Source organism: Triturus cristatus, chromosome 4_1 (assembly GCF_964204655.1).
Source record: "Triturus cristatus chromosome 4_1, aTriCri1.1, whole genome shotgun sequence".
NCBI lineage: Eukaryota > Metazoa > Chordata > Amphibia > Caudata > Salamandridae > Triturus > Triturus cristatus.
The window spans coordinates 973497443-973518676 of NC_140585.1; the positions used below are offsets into that span (position 1 = coordinate 973497443).

The following is a 21234-nucleotide window of genomic DNA, read 5'->3' on the forward strand; positions in this document are numbered from 1 at the left end:
TTCCTTGCCTGGTTCAAAGTGCAGTGTGACTGTTGGCAGGCCATTCTTTCACAGTATTGATCTATTTGATTTATGATGATGATGATGATGAAATAAGCTTTATATCGATAAAAATATATCTTAAAAGCGTGTACATTTATGACATAAACAAATATATAAAAACTCAGGACTAGTCATAAAACTGTGATATCACCAGATTTCCAGAGCATACAGAAGATAAAAAAATACATATAAACAGAATAAATAAGACCGTTTCATAAAAAGGGAATACAAACAAGTGATGTGACAAAAGGACTGCTTATGTGTGGACTACTAGGGCTTTTGATCTTATGAGCCAAGACCACCTCAAGAACTTGGATAATGCGCAGACATACAGGGGTCGTGTATCTGATTTAAAAATGCGCAGAGCTATGAGATGGTCTCTTGTGCCCAAGTCTCTACACAAAGGTTTGAGCCAATAGGTCCTTGGGATTTTATATTCAGGACATGCAAATAAAACATGTGCAATTGACTCAACTCGAGTCTCACAGTAAGGACAAAATGATGATGTCTGGAAAGGTGGCTTCCAGCGTGCGGTTAATTCGCGCACTGGAAGTGTACCGACCCTAAATTTAAAATAGAGGGCCCGATCGAAAGGCTTCTGAATAATATCAAGATAGGGCTCATAGCGCACTTCATCTTTAAGCCTTAAAAACTCAATGGTGGTTCTACCACCATAAGGACTGGAATTCCTCTTAGCAGTGACCCAACTCCAGTACAATTTCTTCAATTCAGCTTTCGGGGGTGAGGTTCTATTCACCCAGGCGTCTTTGAGACCTAGGTCACAAAGCAAGATCTTAACGTCTTTCAGCCATTTGATTTTGTTCCAACAAGGCATAGACAATATTTCAGTCAGTCCCTCTGCATACTTGGCTAGCTCAGGGGTTCGCCAAAGCCGAGCCCATAGGAGAAGGGGGAGGACTTTTGCCAAGTCTTTCATCGTGTGGCACCCCAAGTCCATTAACAGAGGTACTACTGGAGTGCTCTTGGGTAATGCCATCAGTTCCTTATAAAAACTGCAATCAGACTTAGCAAGTTCGTCAATGTTATTCAGGCCCCATAATCCGGCACCATAGAGTGCCAAGCTCACACCTTTTGCTTTGTATATCTCTAGGGCTGGGGCTATTGGCCTAGACATGGAAGAACGATGTTCCCTGAGGAGGGCACCAGTAACCCTCTTATGGTTTAAAAGCATCTTTTGTATGTGAGGTGACCATCGCATAGTGTCTGAAATGCGATACCCAGGTAGTCGAATTATTTTACCCTTTCAAGGTTAGCCGCATTCAGAACTGGGGGCCGCCCTAGTTTTTTGGGTGGATTCAATATTAGGTATTTCGTTTTGGCGGAATTTATTCTAAGGCCTCTGCCATTACAAAAAGTTTGGAAGCTGTCAAGAAGAATTTGAAGACCCATAGGTGATTTAGATAACAGAAGAGTGTCATCAGCGAACAGGAGAGTTGGAATACGTTCGCCCGCCGGGAATGGCGCATCAGAAGGAACTTTCAACAGGTGCTCCACTACACCATTCACAAAGTGAAAAAAGGGTAGGAGCAAGAACACAGCCCTGGCGGACACCCCTGTTCACTGGGATTCTCTCTGTTTTCTGGCCCTGTGAGCCCCACCGCACTCGTGCGTAGTTTCCCTCATGGAGTTTTATTAGTAGAGCCAATAGGTTGGGGGGAATCTTCATGTTGGCCAAGACGCCCCACAGAGTAGCTCGGGGAACTAGATCAAAAGCTGTTTTGAGATCAATAAAGGCGAGATAAAGGCTGCCCTTTCCGAGAAGGACAACCTTCCAGTAGATGAGGAGCAGTCTGAAGACTTGTTCTATGGTGCTTGTCCCGACCCTGAAGCCTGCCTGATAGTCTGAAAGGATGTTATTTTCTTTCGCCCAGGATAGGATCCTCTCCAGAATCACCTTCCCGGCAACTTTCTGGGTTGAGTCAATCAGACTAATTGGGCGATAGTTTGCTGGGTCGTCCCTGGCACCCTTCTTAAAAATCGGGACAACCTCAGCCCCCTTCCAGGATTCAGGGACTGAAGCACCATTAGCGATGGCATTAATTAGGGTGGAGAGGAGCTTCCCCCATCTGGATGGATCTAATCTGAGGACGTCACCAGGGATACCATCCGGACCTGCTGCTTTCTGGGGGACGATAGACTTAATAGCATTGAGCACTTCCCTTTCAGTAAAAGGGTCAGTGTTCAATGTACCCGTGGAGGCGAAAGCCACTTTGGGAAAAAGGTCCCCCTCACTCTCGGGCGGGGAGGAGTAAAGTTTGGAAAAATGCTCAAACCAGACCCCACTAATGATGTTACATGTCATAAGTTTGTGGGCTGGTCTGTTCTTGGTCCTAATAATACTCCAGAAAGGACCTGAATCACGTTTTGAGGAAGCCTCCCTCAATGCCTGCCAATACTGTTCCTCCCAGTCCTTTTTAGCATTAGACACACAGATCCTATACTCCTTCCTGGCTAGCTGGATCTTTGACGTGAACCTATTTTTGAGGGCCATGATTAGGGCGGATTTTTTCCGCCTACAATTTTGTGTGTACCAGCCATCCATGAGCTTATGCTTGCCCCCCCCCCCCCCCCCCCTCGATGGCCCGCCTTTGCCATATACTCGAAATAAATTCCCCAGGTCTTTAATAATACCTTGAAAAACGTCTGGAGCCTTCCCATAAGCTGCCTCATGGATATTAGACGAGGCCAGCTCGACTTGTGCTGCACACAGTATTGCCCCAATCGACTGAACTTTCTCTTCGTCAAGCATCACTTTACGCCATTTTAGGCGCCTCTCACAATTTGCGGGGCGCACCTCAAGGGTTGGCATAAAGCTAACTATTGGTGGAATCAAAGACCTATTTACTCCCTCCCATAATGGTTTCATACTTAAGGATAACTGGTTGTGGTCGCTGTCGTCAGAGGGAATTATTTCCATGTCCACCACATATAACCAAAGTTTAAAATCAAGGAGTATATAATCTATCCTCGAGGTATGGTTTATCCTGTTATAAGTGTGAGCGCCTTGCAGATCTGAAGCTGTTCTGCCGTTTACCGCCCTTCGTCCGAACTCTAGGGTCATGGCGTTCATGTGTATAACTGATTTTGTCCATCTCCTAATGGGGGGCAATGATAATATCGGAATGAGTCTTTTGGCATCATCCTCCATTAAATCAGGAAGATCTAATGACGCAAGGGGCTCAAAAGAACAATTAAAGTCTCCTGCTACCAGGACGTGGGAGGCGTGATGGCACTTTCGCAGTTCGCCCTCAAGAAGTGTAAGTACAGGTGACCAGGCTCCTCCACTTAAACCCCTGGCATAGACATTAAATATGTCTAGAGACTTCCTTCCCTGAGCTCCCTTGAGAGTAAGCCTTAGAATATCGAGAGAGATATTTTGGGTCTGCCTAATGATGCACCCGAGAGAGATGCTGACCCAGATAAGAAGACCGCCCGAGGGGCGTCCTCTCCCAGACGAAGATGGAATGGCCGGCACAAAAAAGGTGGTATAGCCAACCATATGGTGGGGCACTGTGCTCCAAGTCTCCTGGAAGATACAGATGCTATAGGGCTCTATCAAAGAATTCCAGTTTGGGAGATCTAATTTGCTAGCAATGCCAGCTACATTCCAACTTAGGACCCTTAGGGGAGGGACGTCTGTAACTAAATCCCGTGTTGTAAGAGGAATGGTAGAACTAGGGGTAACCTGAGGCAAGTTAGGTGTGGGGGGCGATGACAAGTAATTTATATCCTGAAGATTTAAAGTAGACTGTGGTCTTTGCTGCTGGGCGTGGAGGCTCAGAGTGTTAGGTAAGGGATCCCCAGCTGTTTCAGTAGGAGTTTCTATATCTTCGTTGTTTTGATCGCCAGCGGAGGTACAAGTTCCAACCGCGACAGGGTTTCCATGTCAATAGGAGTCATAGTGGCCATGAAGTTCTCGATTTCTACTAAAAGCAGAAGTGGAATAATCATTGCCACTGATAGTCCGGACCCCCTTATGGAGCCCATCATGAGCCGAATGGAAAAAAGACTGTGAATGATGGAAATACACAGAATCTGAATAGAATTTACTTAAGTCAAGACATCCTATACCATTGGCAACAAAGCCTGATTGTTGGTTACAAATTAACCTTGTAACACGAGGATCCCTGAAATTTACAAGAATACAGTCACCAGACATATTCTTAGGTCTATTACCCACCCAGGAGACCCTTCTAACATGGAGGACATGGCCATCCAGATGCCTAGGAAGCTGATGTTAAGCCAATGTGTTTTGTTTTTTTATTCGATAAAGGATTCAAGCTTGCCAGCTTTGAGCTGAGGGACTCCGGTTAAAACAACAACAAAGGGTAGGCACTCCAGTGGCAAATTAATATGGGGTAGATTTAGCTGGGTGCAGGTAACTTTATCGTTCGGTTGATCTTGTACAGGTTCCTTACTAGGTGATTTAGAGAGACTCTGGGTGGATTCTATCTCGTGTCCTAGTGCGTCAGGATTTCCATGACTTTTAGTTGGACCAGGGACTAACTTTTTTTTAGTGGATTTTCTGCCCAGGTTAAGCATAGGTGCTAAGGGTTTGGGTCCTGGTACATTGGCTCCATTCTTAGGCCCTGAAGTTGGAGCAGTATTTGGGTGTAGCAAGGCAGCATGAGAAATAGGCTCGTTTTGAGTATTAGGAAAGGGGTCGGCAATGACAGGATTATCGTGGCCAATCTTCGAATGCAACTTAATTAATGATTTAAGAGAAAAGAAATTGTCTAGAGAGGCCTGCTCGAATCTTTCGAGCCTCTCAGACAGTGTCTTCACTCTTTCAATCAGAGGGAGTGTAAAAGATCTAATAAGTAGTTCGAATTGGCCAACAAGGAAAGATTGAAACTCAGGGCCATATGGACCGGAATTTGGGGAAAGCTGCTCTACAGGGGTTTGAGGGACCAGGTTATTAGAGTGCATATGATTTATGAAGTGATCCTTGCTCTCTATGAAATTTCTCCTGACTAAAAACCCTTATTTACGTCTCACGGAAACAGCTACCCACCCACGACTTGTGTGACTAATTTCTTAAGACTCTATCAAAGAGCTTCTTTTTAGAGGGTCTTTGTGAGCCTACTTGATTCTGAAGGTGCGTGCACAGATGTACTTTTTCTTAAATACTAATGTTGTGAAGTGATCAAAAGTATACCAAAGTCATGGGAACCAGTGTTCTTAAAATGACATGGAAGACATTGTTTTATGAAACTAGGTATATTTTTCACTTTTAATTGGTAGATCATAATTGGGCCCGGTTCTAAATACCAATTACTGAGAATGATTGCCACCCGCTGTGTTTGTGTTGAACGAAGATTGTAAGGGTCCTGTTGAATGCGGATTATTACCTGATGGTGCTTAATTTTGTATTTTAGCTGCCATGGGGCATTGACATATAATATTTTCGGAATTGTGGTAAGTAGCTTAAAGGGGATTCAGACACAACCACAAGAAAAACTCCTGGTTCACCCCCGACCTCAAGGACTCCAAGAAAGAATGCCGCACCCGCGAGAAGACGTGGCGCCTCAACCAGACCGAGGAGAACATGTCAGCTCTCAAGGACGCCACCCGCCAACACCACCAACGCCTCCGCGCCGCACGAAAAACAGCCTACCAGAACAGACTCGACAACAACCCCCACAACAGCAAGGAACTATTTGGCATCGTCAAAGAACTCTCCAACCCGGACGCAGAAAACAACTCCATCCCTCCCTCACAGGACCTCTGCGACTCCCTTGCTGCCTTCTTCCACCACAAGATCACCGACATATACGACAGCTTCACCACCACCAATACGAACCCCCCCCCCCCCGGAACCCGCAACCGACATCACCACGATCCTCACCTGGAGCCCAACCACCACTGAGGAAACCACCCGAGTCATGAACTCGATCCACTCTGGATCCCCTTCCGACCCCTGCCCGCACCACATCTACAACAAGGCCAACAACATCATCGCACCCCACCTCCGAGACGTCATCAACGCATCCATCACCACCGCCACCTTCCCAGAGAGCTGGAAACACGCAGAGCTCAACGCCCTCCTGAAGAAACCCACAGCGGACCCCACCGAACTCAAAAACTACCGACCCATCTCTCTCCTACCGTTCCCCGCCAAAGTGATTGAGAAATTCATCAACGCTCAACTCACCACCGCCCTGGAATCCAACGACTCCCTTGACCCCACACAGTTCGGCTTCAGGGCTAACCACAGCACCGAAACCGCCCCCATCGCAGCCACGGACGACATCAGATCCCTGACCGACAAGGGAGAAACAGTGGCCCTCATACTCCTGGACCTCTCCGCAGCCTTCGACACGGTCTGCCACCATACCCTGATACACCGCCTCAGCAACACCGGCATCAGAGGCAAGGCCCTGGAATGGATCATCTCCTTCCTCTCCGGAAGAACTCAAGAGAGTCCGCCTGCCCCCCTTCAGATCTACAGCCACGGAGATCATCTCCGGCGTACCCCAAGGATCCTCCCTCAGCCCCACTCTCTTCAACGTCTACATGACCCCCCTGGCGAACATCGCACGCAAACACGGACTCGACCTCATATCCTACGCCGACGACACCCAGCTCATCTTATCCCTCACCAACAACCCCACCTCAGCAAGGACCAGACTACACGAAGGCATGAAGGAAGTAGCGAACTGGATGACAGACAGCCGGCTGAAACTGAACACAGACAAAATGGAGGTCCTCATCCTCGGCCCCACTCCCAACGCATGGGACGACTCCTGGTGGCCCCCCGCCCTAGGCAGCACTCCCCAACCCACCGACCACGCACGCAACCTCGGCTTCATCCTGGACTCATCCCTCTCCATGACCAGACAGGTTAACTCGGTGACCTCAGCATGCTTCAACACCCTCCGCATGCTCCGCAAGATCTTCCGCTGGATCCCCACCGACACCAGGAAGACCGTCACTCACGCCCTCGTCACCAGTCGCTTGGACTACGGGAACACCCTGTACGCCGGCATCACCACCAAGCTGCAGAGGAAACTGCAACGGATCCAGAACGCTGCCGCACGACTCATCCTGGACATACCCCGCCACCACCACACCTCCGGACACCTGAGGAAACTTCATTGGCTCCCAGTCAAGAAGAGGATCACCTTTAGACTCCTCACGCACACAAAGCCCTGCACAACCTCGGACCTAAACTCATCAACAGCCGCGTCTCCTTCTTCGCTCCTCCGCGCACTCTACGCTCAACCTTACAAGCCCTGGCAGCCGTACCCTGCATCCGCAGAGCCACCGCCGGAGGAAGATCCTTCTCTTTCCTGGCAGCGAAGACCTGGAACTCTCTACCCAGCCACCTTCGCAGCATACCCGATCACCTCTCCTTCAGAAGGCAGCTCAAGACCTGGCTCTTTGAGCTCTGACCCCCCCCCCCCCCCCCCCCCCCCCGCGCCTTGAGACCCTTTAAGGGTGAGTAGCGCGCTTTACAAATGCGAATGATTGATTGATTGATTTACATTTATTTTAGCTTTAACTGGCAACTAGTGTATTTTTCAGACTAGATGTATTTCTTTTGCCTTTTTCCTCAGTGTGGCTGTTTGGGGGGGGGGGGGTGAATTTACTTTTTTGTGGCCAGTGGTGCAGTGAATGTGCTATATCTCCTAAAGCAACTAAGGAAACGGGTGTCCCTCTCTCTTGGCTAGTAAAAAAAACTGTCATTATTAAAGTTGAGGGGGCCTCACACCCTGGGCCCCAGTGCCACTGCACCTACAGCACTAATGATAGCGAGGCCCCTGCTTGTGATGTCAGAGAATGCTACATTTATTAAAATTCGCTTTGGTGGTGGTTTCTTGGTGGTCTTCGACTAGGTTGTGTTTGTGTATTATGAGCAGGCCTGGGCGTAGTTCGCAGAGATTTGCCACGCGGAACTCCGCAAAGTGACAAAAAAAACCTCAGCGGAGTTGCAGTGAAAACTTCCGGTCGCGCTGATTTTCCTACCGCTCTGGTAGAAATTCTACCCCATCGGCAACTCCCAAACTTACCATTTGCGAGCGGGGGAAAAACTCTGAAACTCCACGAACGGAGCGGAGTTCACCGCCCAGGCCTAATTATGAGTCCCTGTGACCATCTGTTGTGCGCACATTGCATCTGTTACATTTTAACCCATTACAATTTTTTCGGCTGCTGAACAAATGTTCATCCGCATTTGGCACTACCATATCAACCATTCAAGTATCTGTGATGGTCTACCGTGCAGCAAAACACACAAGATGATGGACGGAATGTTGCACAATGGCAAAACATTCACCCCCAGTCACAGATCTGGGTTTAATTCATCATTATTTTGCTCACCACGCCACCCCAGTTCAGACATGGCCATATCGCAAATCAGTCTTGACCCTGTGCCTCATGGGAACTGTCCAGCCCGAACTGCCAAGCCATGTCTTCCCTGGACCGGAATCAAGCATCCTAGGACCGGTCTACCGTGCAACAGAGTATACTGGGCATGTACTATCTGGAACGGGCAGATGAATCCATGTACATGGAAGTGTCATTCTCATCCATTACTTCCTTACTGTTGCTGCGGTCGTGAAATGCATGTCATTCGTGGAGTTCAGCTTGAGCCGATATTTGTATTCGCTGGGCTGCTCATCCCCTAAACAGAGGGATTAGAGCTCGGCCGTGTGTAGCTGAGTGCACAGTTTTTGCATTCCAAACGCCTGGTCTGTGATGAATTATTCACATCGGTGTGATTTTCGCTCCTCGTCCTGTATTGATGCTTGGGTGTTACTAGGCTACCCGTGAGTCAGAAGCAATCTATTGCAAATAATAACTTAATGTGAATATTGTGTGGTCGAGTGGAAAAGTACTCTGTAGTTTTTGTAAATTAATTGTACTGCATTCACATTTGACTGTCTAGTTTTTCAGCGCACTCAATGTTGGCTTTTTTCACATGCAAGTAGCTTTCGTTAGTGTACAAAATACACCAATCTTTCATTTTGCAGCTGTATAAATTCATAAGACATTCACATGAGGTACAAAATATTACGCCTTGATACTCCTAGTCACGACTGGTACACGCAGCCGTGTTTCCGTCTCATATTTAAATAAAGGCTTATGAACCTTTACTCGTTTGGAGTGGTTTTTTCTTTTTTTTTCTTTTTTTTTTATTGAGCAGCTAGGATGGGCATAAAAACATTATACAATAATCAATCAGTGATCAGGGATAGAAAAACTTATGGAAACATCAAACAAGATCAATAAAATCCTTAATTAATTAATAGCATTTAGCTGTTAAGGTTAATACAGAGCAGGAAACCGGTACAAAAAGTGCAACATAGTCGTTTCTAAAATCACAATTCCAGAAGGATACAAATGGTGCAAAATACTTAAACATGAAATATATAGACAAACCTACATTATAGTTATTATCGTTTCCCTTTGCCAACCCAGAAGAGATGAACATATTTACTAATCCTGGACTTCTTATATAAATAAAGTGTCCTATGCTAAAGTGCTAAGTGCCGGACATTAATTGATCACTACTAAAAAATTTCCAGTTCCTAGTAAACGTATTCATTGCCCCAACTCTTTTGGCATAGGCCTCTTCAAACTTTGTTGTCCTTTTCATTTTATTCACCCATTTTAGATAAGAAGGAATCTCCTCTGATCTCCAATCTTGAAGGATTAAGGAGCGGGCTACTAAATAACAGCTCGCCGTATAAAATTGTTTGGCTTTGGACAAGTCAGATCTTTTTGTTGAGATACCAAATAAAGCAACCTCAGCTTCAGGATCAAGCGTCCTGTCGATGGCCTGACTTATTGCTAAAAAAAAATTACGCCAAAATATTTCTAGTTTGGGGCAAGTAAAAAAAATGTGAAGCCAACCGCCCCCCTCTCGAAGTTGGCATCGGAAGCATTTATTTTCGACTCCGGGAAAGCGTTTATTTAAAGCTTTTGGAGTAAAATAGGCCAGCCAACGGGATAAAAACGACATCCTTTTGAAATTGGCAGCTCTAAGGGCCTTGCCTCCTAACTGGGCGATCTGCTCCCATTTCTGCCACAAAAAGGAGCAGTTAGTTTCATCAGTTATTTTGGCCAAGATACCTTCAACCAAAGACGACTCTTCGCCCTTACTCAATAAAGTATACCAGTTCCCCACTCCTTTTAATTTCGCTTTATAAAGGGCATTAGCCAGAGATGATGGTGGCCCGCATTCCAAAAGACTGTACATTTACAATCTGCAAATATTCCAAAAACCTTGTCTTTAATTACTAGACCTGTCCTGGACCTCTTGCCAGGTGATCAGTTTCCGGCTTAGAAAAAAAGAGCCCAAATCGCCCAATCCAGAATCTCTCCATTTGTTGAGCTTACTAGAATGAATTTGCAGCCCAAAGATCTTACACTCTTCCAATTTTAGGTCATAAAAGCCACCGGACCCTACCAGTTTAAAACAAGACTGTAGTCTGTTGGAGAATTCCCGAATGGTCTTATACCTGGTCTTTTTGGGTAGTTGAACTGTTTTTAAAAAAAATCGGAACTTGCGAACCTGCTTCTTGTATCATTCTGTGAAAAAAAAACATATCAAGCAGCCCATTAGGATCCAATAAACGTGCTGCGAGATCCATAATCACTGCCATATAATAAAAACGAATATTTGGCAATGCTAGACCCCCTTGAGCAGTTCCCAACTGCAATACTAACAACTTGACCCTGGATGCTTTCTTATTCCAAACAAAATCCCTGATCAATGACTCAATTTCTCGAAAGAAATTAGAGTTGATCTTTAACGGAACATTTATAAAGAGAAAAATTAATAAGGGGAGTATTGACATTTTAATTAATGCTACACGGCCAATTAAGGTTAAAGGAAGAAGAGTCCATCTCTCAAGCAGAATTTTTATTTTATTACGCATAAATAAATATGTCAAACTGAATAGTTGATCGAACTGATTAGAAACATAGATACCCAAGTATCTAATCTGTTCTGTTTTTAGGGCTTGAGATTTAAGATTTAAAGGCAAAAAATTACAATCAGCTTTCATTACTAGAATCTCTGTTTTATTTTGATTAATTTTATATCCACCGATCTGTTCAAATTGACCAAATTCAAATAGAACCTGATCAAAATTGGATTTATCAGGTCGTAGATATAAGATTATATCATCAGCGAATAGTTTTAATTTCGCCATTCCTTCTATTGGTGCTTTGATTTCAGGATTTTCACGAATTCTTATTGCTAGGGGCTCAATAAAAAAGTAAACAGTTTCCGTCTCATATTTAAATAAAGGCTTATGAACCTTTACTCGTTTGGAGTGGTTTTCTTTCTTGTTGGACTTTACAATTGAAGCCTCCTGGAATGATGCTGTTTGTGCTCTGTACTGAGCCCTTTACTCTTTTGAAGTGATTTTCTTTCTTGTTTTACTTTGTTCAAGCTAAACCTTCTGGAAGGATGCAATTTGTGCTCTATGTTTAGACCTATGAGAGAGTTATTTTTTTTTTTTAAGACCATCTAATTTTTGCCATATGAGCCAACATAGAGCAGCATTGTATAACAAATCTGTTGGTACATGTACGTGTGTGTGTGTGTATATATATATATATATATACACACACACACACACACATGCATACACACATCGGTTGTTACTAATGTTTCACTAACATGTCTGGTTTTACTTTAGAAATGGTGTGGACACGGCACCACTGCGACACACTATAATGCCTTCCCTTAGCAACAACAGCAGTGGAGAAACCTATGCAAACAAAGACCAATATTTTCCCAAACCTTACAAACTTGGACCTCACGTTGTAAATTAGGAATGATTTGGTCCTCTATCCCATATCACGGACAGGGAATAGAAGATCAGCATTTTATGCGATGATCTCACGGTGGGCGGGACTCATGAATCAGCCACATGTTGAATCTGGGGCAGATCTGTTTTTGTGTGATACTGTTAAAGATTACAGTTGGTGGACAATACCAAATCATGTAAGTAGACTAAATAAAAAATACTAGGAGTTAGTATTTCAACCACCTCTATATGTTCTTTAATTTACAGATCTCCAATAGAACGATCAGTGTCACAGTATGAGGATTCTGGAACACGGCTTGCAAAGGCCACATAGAAGAGGGGGGATAGTTCTCCTTTTCAAATAAGCATTTGCACCAAAACACCTTCTATAGGCGTAAACAGAGAAAGAACCCTGACAAATAAGATCTGGGATATTGTATCAGATTCACTAACCTATCTACTTCCGTCAAGGAAAGTAATGAGCTATGTACCATCAATGCCCAAATAATAGCTAGAACTAAACCCACCATTGCTAGGGACTGGGCTGTTCATGAGCATCCATGCCACACCCTACCAGGAAAAAGCATACTTAGCAAAGCAAATATCTTAGGTTTTCATTCACTTTATCCTGGACTTTAAGTAGATATAAATATATTGACTGATGTCATTGGCAAACCCAGTGCATGTCTCAGCTCACAAGTTGACTGGAATCATTCAGGCTCTATTACCACACTAGACCTATAGTGTGGCATTTATGTCTGCTCATCGATCACTGCATTCAGTGAAACACCATCGCCTCCAACACTGAAACCAGACCGGCAGATGCATCGTGAACATCACATACGCCCTGATGAAGTTCCTGTTTGTTCGGAACGAAACGCGTTGGCTGGATTTAAACCTTTATACTGATTTGTGCTAATAAAGAAGATGATTTGTTATTTATACTGGATGTGGATTATTCCCCGGTGCACCTTCCTATAGTAAAAAAGTTTCTGATCTGGATAACAGTGGCACATAACCGCGGCAAGTGCCGTAAGACTTGTGCACAGGACTTTTTACTTGCGGTGATTGGAGATTGAGGTGCTGCTTAAACAGTCTGCTGCTAGAGTGTTCTTAGCTCACAGGTAGTGTTGTAGTAGGTGTGCCCTTGGTCTTGCGGGGTAGCGGACTGCCGTTATTACCACCCCACCTTGCTGCTGAGTGTGGCACCTGCGATACATGCCACCAGTCTGTCCAAGGTTCAGGTGTGGGTGGGGTGGGCCAAGCTGCTCTCCTTGCACCTAATGGAGCCATGGTCTGTTGGGGGCCCGTAGACTGCTTTGATTGCCACCGACCACAGCCTTTGGCTGTACCTGTCAGACGTCCCTTTTATTAAGTGTTTTGGAGGCTTTTAAACTTAGGTGGGCCTTATTTCGCACCCTCCTAACCAGCGCAAGAAATGAAGTTGGCGGGAAACCAACTCCAGCCCCGTTATGGCTCGGGCCCTTTGATGCCCGCTTTGCTGCGGAGTCCTCTTACCATGACGCGTACACCTGTGTCCACCTTTGAAACAACAGGTATTTGCAGCAGGTGTATCTCTGAGTGAGCATCTGTGCCTCGATTGCAAGCGTTAAGCACAGTCTGTGCGAGTGCGCACCAATTTGCCATTTTCATTCATGTTTCTCGCTGCTCTCCGCGCAGTCCATGTCCCGTTCTAAATCCCGGAGTCGGATTAGCGCGCGCCTTGCTTTGCAAGTAAATCTGGTTCGGCCTGACCTACATGCCCGGAGCTGTCAGTGGTGAAGTTCAGGCTGGCAGCCCGTGCCAGGGAAACCCGAGCAGGCACCGGGTCCACGTGTTCAGGGGGCGGGGCAGAGGGAGGAGAGGCCGCCTGCCCGAGACGCCTCGACGGGATGAAAGCTCCAGTCAGACGAACCTGCGCGGTTTGTTTTCCCTTTCCAACGCATTGTCTTAGTGCAAGCTGCCACGTCTGGTTGGTAAACTGAGGGATTGCTCACCTCACCAGAGCACAGTAGCGCAGCATGAACTTCCAGGCGCTGTGGTTGGTGCCTTTGTGATTCCAGGCAGCGAGCGCTGAAGGCAAGTATGCTCCGCCGACAGCTTGTTGATTCTCGGGCACGGGTGTGAGTGAGACTGGCAGAGCTTGGCATCCTTGAAAGGCTCGGCTCGGTTTTGAGTGGGTGCCCTGCTCGCTGCAGCCGCTTGCGGCGTGTTTACGGCACGCTCTAGTGTCTTTCGTTGGTGATTTGCATGCTAATGGAGTGAGCCTGTGTGATGGTGAAGGAGGACGTGTGCTTAGCGAATTCCCGAAATGGTGAGCGTGTTGTGTAGGTAGGGCTGTCGCACCTCACTATTGCCGAGCCAGGCTGACAGTGTCCGCACTAAGAGGCATTACTGTGTCCGCTCTTAAGCGAGGCTGCTTTAATGGCCGATGCTTAATCCGATACTTTTAATTTGGATCGGGACGAATGATATAAACCTCGATTTTGAGCCTTTTGCCCATTTTGTGTACTTTATCAAAATAAAGATATTTGTTTCCTTGTATGTGAACTAGCCGACTGGGAAATGTACTTAAAGCGCTGGGATTTTAGGTGTGCAGTGGTGTTTTAATTGCTTAGCGGATGTAGTGTGCAATGTATTGAGCACGGCAATTGCTCTCACTTCTTGTTAGCGATTTCAGTGTCTGGCACCGATTTCAGATTTTAATCGAGTCCTTCATTTTTCAAGATTGCATGGGAGAATACATTGAGGGTAACGTAAAGCCAAGAGTATGGGATCTGGGCTGCATGCATGTTTGAGAAAACACACTGTTCGCAAAGTGAGACGGTAGAATGTGACCTGCTTCAGTGTAAGGAATAGTGTCAGATTAAACTTGAAACCAGAATAAAGCTCATTCAAGGAAAGCAGAACGGAGAACCACAGAGAAATCTGATATGCAGGAATACAGATCTTGTTTCATAAAACACTTAATAACTTATTTGCATTTACAAGCTCTAGAAATAGAAGATGTTACTATTGCTAAATTCAGTGGTGTTCAATTTTCTCAGAAGGATGCAGAGCGGAGTGTCCTCTTGGGATTCGAATTGCCCTTCAGATCATTGTAGATGTCAGCAGCGATCATTAAACCAGCTGAGCAATCGTGCATTTTGTTTTGTTTGTTAGCATACAAGGCCTCCGTTGAACACTTGTGTGTATTATTGTCTGGGGTTTTGCCTAATCCGTAGAGCTAGATTCGACACACGTGGGGGTGAGGCAGCGGGTTGCTGTGCTGCTTTTTTTCCAGGATTGGCCACGCTGCTGACTTTTTGGTATTCCTGTGGGTTCCCCTGGTTCTCCAGCGCATGACACTGGATGAAAGGGTGGGAGAGTAGGGCTTCCAATATCTTTTTTTTTTTGTTGGTTGCATTGGTCTTTTTTTCCTGACACACTCGCGCTATCTGTGTTTTGATGTCACCGTCAGCAGGAGTTTGCGAAGAGTGCTGCAAGGTTCCCTTATGGTATCTCCCCCTCATTCATCTCGCCAGCCGGGGTTGGAAAAGCTTTTTATAGAGAAGTACTTATTCCTGTGTGGGAGCGTGGCTCAATGAGTGCCCGTTCCAACTGGCATTTGGAGTGTGTTGTTGCTGTTATGCGAGTCGCTAGGCACAGTAGTCAGAGGGCTGACCTTCAGGCAGATACTTCTTTTACTGTGGCTGAAATCCTGCAGAGAGGCGAGCAGCTGTGGCTGCAATCCAGGCCCGAGTTGCTGTTTCATTAGTGCCTGTACGGGTAGTTAATTAGATTACAAGCACAACAACTGAAAACCAGCGTAGAATGTATCAAATATCACTCAACTAGACCATTCGGTAAAGTTCCATGTATTGCAATGTCCGTGTATATCCATACAAACAGCTCAAGCAAATCCAATTCCTCGGGGTCTTGTATGTTTGTTCAAATCCAACTTTATTAGTTTTTTTAGTGCAGACGGCCTACCTGTGTTTTCGGGGCTGTGACACAGATGAAGATGAAATGGGGGGTACTATACCACCCAACATTAAGATTTGACACTTGGCATGGGATGATGCCGTACACCACGGGGTGATAACTGATTAATGGACTATCCAACCCTGATGAAGTCCTAAGACTAAACGCTTTGGCTGGGGTGATTGCAATTTGTATCATACAAAAAAATCAATAAAGTTGTATTTGAACACACATATAAAACTCCAGTGGAATTGGATTTACTTGAATTGTCTGTGTGAATATACATGGACATTGCAATAAAAGGAACTTTTCCTAATGCTCTAATTGAGTGATATTTATGATACATTGTTTTCATTTCAAAATACTTTGATTTTCACAAGGTATACAGAAAGCATATATCAGAGTAACCATAATGTATCCTAGGCAAAGTTTTACATGTGAAATCATCGATTGAGGGTAATGCTCCTTTATGGATACCATGAGACTAATCTCAGCGAACAATGACAGGAGAAAAGAGGACAGAAAAAAGAAAGGAAACAGGAGAGAGAAGAGAATGGAGGGGAAGGAAGAGCAACCGCTAGGCAAGCTATAACAACGCTTTTGCATTTCTATGCATACGCTGGCACAAGGACACCCGATATTGGCAGACTTTACATAGTATAACAGCCTAGTACAGGTAACAATGCACATTACACTTAAATACAATTATTTCAGGTGGAACGACATATAGATCCCAGGATATGAACCGTAGTAGACGCCTTGTTCATGGAGGTACGTAAGAGTCTAGATACGCGTCTAGAGAGTTCCACATAGTCCTGGATGATGGTTTCCATGGAGGTTGTCTGCCCCTCTGAGGTGGATGATCCAGTTTATCCATTTTTTATGATGTCTTACTCGAGTCCTTCCAGTTGGCAAGGACCATTTTCACCGCAGAGTTTATTAACAGGTCCAATAGGTCTTTGTCATAATCAGATCTCAAGTTTGTGCTTACACATGCCTATTCAGTTGTGCTTGCCATTTGATTAATCGTGACATCCTTAGGCAAAGTGGTAGACTCAATTACAGTGTCTGGCCTGGTTGATTTTTGTTTTGTACACACCGAGTGAAGCCAGCATTGACAAAGCCAATAGGCAAGGCTTGCATTTTGAGACCTGACCAAAATATTCAAAAGAGCTAGCTGAAGTGAAAAAAAACACCACTGTTTTCCATTCAAATAAAAATTCAGATATTACTTTTTAAATGTAATGATTCAGTTTACTTTTAAGATGTAAAATCCTCCCCGTGCATTGCGGTGCAAGTATTGCATAAAAGGTAGAATGCTGCACCAAAACAGCCAGTAAAGTGGAGTGAGGGGAATACTAAGCTAAAGCCCACATTATCTTACTTAAAAAATTGGTAACCATGGGTCTTCCAAACAGCGGATTTGGCAAACCAGACCTAAAGCCTACTCTATGGTTATTTTAAAGGAATGGTAACAGATCTCTGCAGACAGCTGTGCAGTCACGCCACATCTAAAACTGCACTGTATCAGAGCAGTTCGAGCCCCCGTTGCGAAATAAGGAAGTTGATTAGGACAAGTTCCTGCGACCACAAAGAGGAAAATGTATTCCACATATATTTGAGTGTGGGTTGATTGAAATGTTGAAGGTATACCATAAACACAGGAACATGATTATGCTATCCTGGTCCTGTAAGCCCTGAGGGATTCTGTTACTAAGGCACAGTCGCCTGAACAGGGGGTCACCTGGGGTTAGCTACATATACAATCAATACAGATGCAGGACGTGCACCAAGTACCCAAACGTTTCACAGTCCAGCCACAATGTTAGTGGAAGTCTTGCTGTCGAGCCTTCTCAGCGCTCGTGCACCAAACGGCATGTGTGCCGGTGCTTTATAGAGCTCATCCGGGGCGTTTTTATCGCGCAGGCTTGTACACATAAACCTCAGCATTGCAAACTCCGCTCCAACGGTTGAAATTAAGAAACAGTACTGCGGAACCGAGCGCAAATCAAACGCGTCACCATAGCCATACTCTCTCAACGGGAAGTGGAACATTCTTCCTTCTGCCAGCATCTCGTGTGTTTACAATGGAAGGATTTCTAACGCAAAGTGAGTGGGTAACGCTGATGAATTTATATGTGGCATTTCTGTTCGTCTCTCTGGCAGCTCCTTATAGTTGCTGAGCCAGACTTTTGTCCTCATAAACTGTGGGTTGAAGATCGGCATTTATAAAACAATGCACCCCATCTCGACACTTAACTTTAGTGCACTTTGTTATAAAAACCCCATGCCTGTGACTATTTTTATTTTTTAAATCGATTAAATCTGAAAATTCACTTATTTAGATGGTGCTGATCGTGCACTGCAGACATTGGGCTCTGGATGAGCATTTAGAGGCATTTACTGTAAATCTCATGCGAGTCTGATGTTGGTGCCAGATATTCAATCTCGAGCAGACAAGAAGTGAAAAGACAATGATGTGCCAATTGACTGAGCCTCAGATGTTGAGGTAAACAAGCCATTTCACGTGAGCTGTTCATTAGGGAGCTACGGTGCAGCACAGCCTTCACCTACCTGTCCTCCCTCGTCTGTCGTGTAACAGCATTTACCTTCAGGACAGAGTTGACTGCTTGTTCAGGTGTGTCCCTTTGCTTGTGGGTGTTGCTGGTGTAACATTGCTTGTCGGATAGAAGGCTTTTGCCCCATCTGCCTTTTCTAACCAGCCTTCTGACTTCACCAACCAACCACTTTAGACCCACTTGGGCCATGAAGGAAGAGGGCCCCCCTCGCCGCAGATTTTCCTCGTGTGCTGGCGTTACAACCATTGTGTATCCGTCTCGAGCTGATGGCCGAAAACTTGTCCGCAATGCTTCTTTTGGAGGATACAACGAGCTTTCACCTCCTCTGCCAGGTTTGTTTTTCACTAGTTTTTTTTCGCTTCTACCTGAGCTGCGACAAGACACCTCGTATTTCAGGTTGTTAATTGAGAGTTCTAATGTCATTAGGTAACTTTACATTTGTGATGTTCTAAAAATGCCAATGAAGTGTGTGGTACGAAGATATATAAATCTAGTTGTTGAAAGTTAGCGTTTTTTTCCAACAATATTTTAAAGAATATACATTTTCCCATGACGTGATCCGTTTTTATGGAAGATTCCACGTTAGAAGTTCTTCATGGTCTCACTAGCTTTCATTTCAAGAGGCTGTAATCCTATTGTCAAAGTTGGTTATGGGGAGATGTACATTTCATGATCCTTCTGTACAGAGAACATCTGAATGGAAACCATGAGCATCCAATAAACGATAACTTTGCGTGGGTTGTTCTCATATTCAGTCCGTCTGAATGCTTTTGCAAGTGTAAATGGATAAAAGAGTAGTACAAGCTAACTTTTGTTATAACAAATTATTTTAGCAGTTGCTGGTTGCAAGTGCCTCTTCTATTTGCTTTTGGTGTTGTTCAAGCAAGCATGGGAGAAATGTGCCCATTTTAATTTGAATGACATTAAACAAACGCTTAGCAATCCTCATAGTAACCACTGCAAAATATGGAAATGATTGTGCACTTAGTGCAGGATTGCGTCTGCCCTACAGCTTACTATGTTCTTAAATGTAGATTTCCCGTGCAGAGCTGCTATTCTGTCACTCTGAAATAGCATCTCCATCCCCAAATTTCTGTCTTGTTCCTGTGGCGTAGGGCCGCCTGTGCTCTCCACCTCGACAATAATACGTAATCACTTCAACCATCCATTTATCCCAGCTTCCTTGAACTGTCATGGGTAGAGAACCTTCATGTATGCTTATGGAATACATTTATCAACGACGTGCATGATTTTTGGCTTGTGATTTTGGCAACTACAAAGCCTCGATACTAATAAACATTGGTAGCATTTGCGGCCCGTTTGTAAATTTTGACAAGTCACTTATTCCCCAATAATACTTTGCCACTTCTTGAGGCGTGACGTCATCCTATAAAATGTATAATGTTTGTTATTTCACTTCTATACATATAATTTATGCAACCAAAATTGTTTTCGTTTCCTCTACAATCGTGCACTTTTGCACTGCTCTGTCTGTAGTACTTCGCACTTAACAATGTTTACTTAATCAGTGGACTCCTACAAAATCTTTATTGAAATTGATTTTTTATTTTAAGAAATAAACTGTGATACCAATTGTACTTCTTTGCTGTTTTCCAAATTCACAAAAGGATTTCAGATATATACTAGCGTTAGTAAAATAACATGTCATTTTCCTCAGAATAATTAACATTGTTCAAATCTATTGTATAATTTCTTTTAACACCAAAATTTCCCCATTTTTGCGGTCTAAACTCTTGCATCATATTGCAGGGTCACATTCTAAGCCCTTTTCGGCATGTGTCTCTCTCTAATCTATTTTATGTTATCCCTCCCATAAGTATTACAGCTGGGGTGATTCGAGGGAGGCACCAGGTGATTAAGGCCTTCATAGCCACCATCTGGATATGAATAGAAACCAAAATTCTGGGTTTCTTAACCGCATATATATTGCATTATTAATACCGCAGTGTTGGCCATCAGCCATGTTCCTTAATATTGTGGATCTTTCAACGTTCATATACCCGTAGGATGTACATCACCCCTGATTAACCACATTGTTGGGATCACTGGAATTTCGTGGCAGATTATGCAGCATAATGCGTTTTTTGTTGTTGTTTGGGTTTTTTTGCATTAACCCATCATTATTTTGGCCTTTTAAAAACTATTTACATTACATGGGCAGGTTTGTACCTCAGTTCTAGTATAACAGGATACAACTATCAGTGGCTGAAAGATGACAAGTTAACCGGGTCAAAGGGTCTGCCACTGCACCGGTAGCAAGTTGGGGAATTTTTCTTAGTAACTTCTGAATTATTTCAGCTAGAAATAGAATAGTTTTTGATTACATTTTCTAATTATTTAGTAGATCATGTCGTAGGTGGCAAATTAAGGAAATCCACAATTGTGCAGAAAACATCCCGGCCACAGAATTGCATAGTGCCAAGGACCTTCCATATAGTTTATCAGGGCTTACAAATCAAGTGTGATCCCCTGTCCTCTATACGCAAATAGTAAAATGCAGATAAATCAAACCTACTCGCTGATGACACTGATACAATAAGTGCAAAAGGGAAAATCTGGTCTGGCAGCTGTTTCTTCCTGGGGGTGCTGTAAAAAGTTGAAATTTACATGCATCTGAGTTTCATGGAACCGCAACAACATATATAAAATATCTCAAAGAAATAAGAGCGCTATATCCTCTCTCTAGAATGCTTGTCCAGAATCCATTGTTGGCAGTAACCTTGGCGCGACGCAGCAGGTAGTAAGAGGGCAAATATTTACTCTCGGGAAGATTTAGTTCTCTTTTCTTAGGCACAGTATAATGATGTGCGGCCCAAAGCTGTCTCCCAGAGTTCCTGTACTCC

The 21234-nt window shown here is 44.4% G+C and overlaps 1 protein-coding gene across 5 annotated transcripts in view; it reads left to right on the forward strand.

The window, feature by feature from the left end:
- OSBPL8 (oxysterol binding protein like 8) overlaps window positions 1–21234 on the forward strand; it is a 939874-nt gene that overhangs the window by 569508 nt on the left and 349132 nt on the right. For 2 of the 5 annotated variants that reach the window (XM_085653860.1, XM_085653862.1), the window contains exons 1-2: window positions 13681–13907; window positions 18545–18702. The exons of the other annotated variants lie outside the window; for them this stretch is intronic. In XM_085653860.1, the coding sequence (XP_085509986.1) occupies window positions 18558–18702 (145 nt within the window). In that variant the 5' untranslated portion in view covers window positions 13681–13907; window positions 18545–18557. Of the gene's footprint in view, window positions 1–13680; window positions 13908–18544; window positions 18703–21234 lie in introns of those variants that run through there. 5 annotated transcript variants of the gene reach the window in all.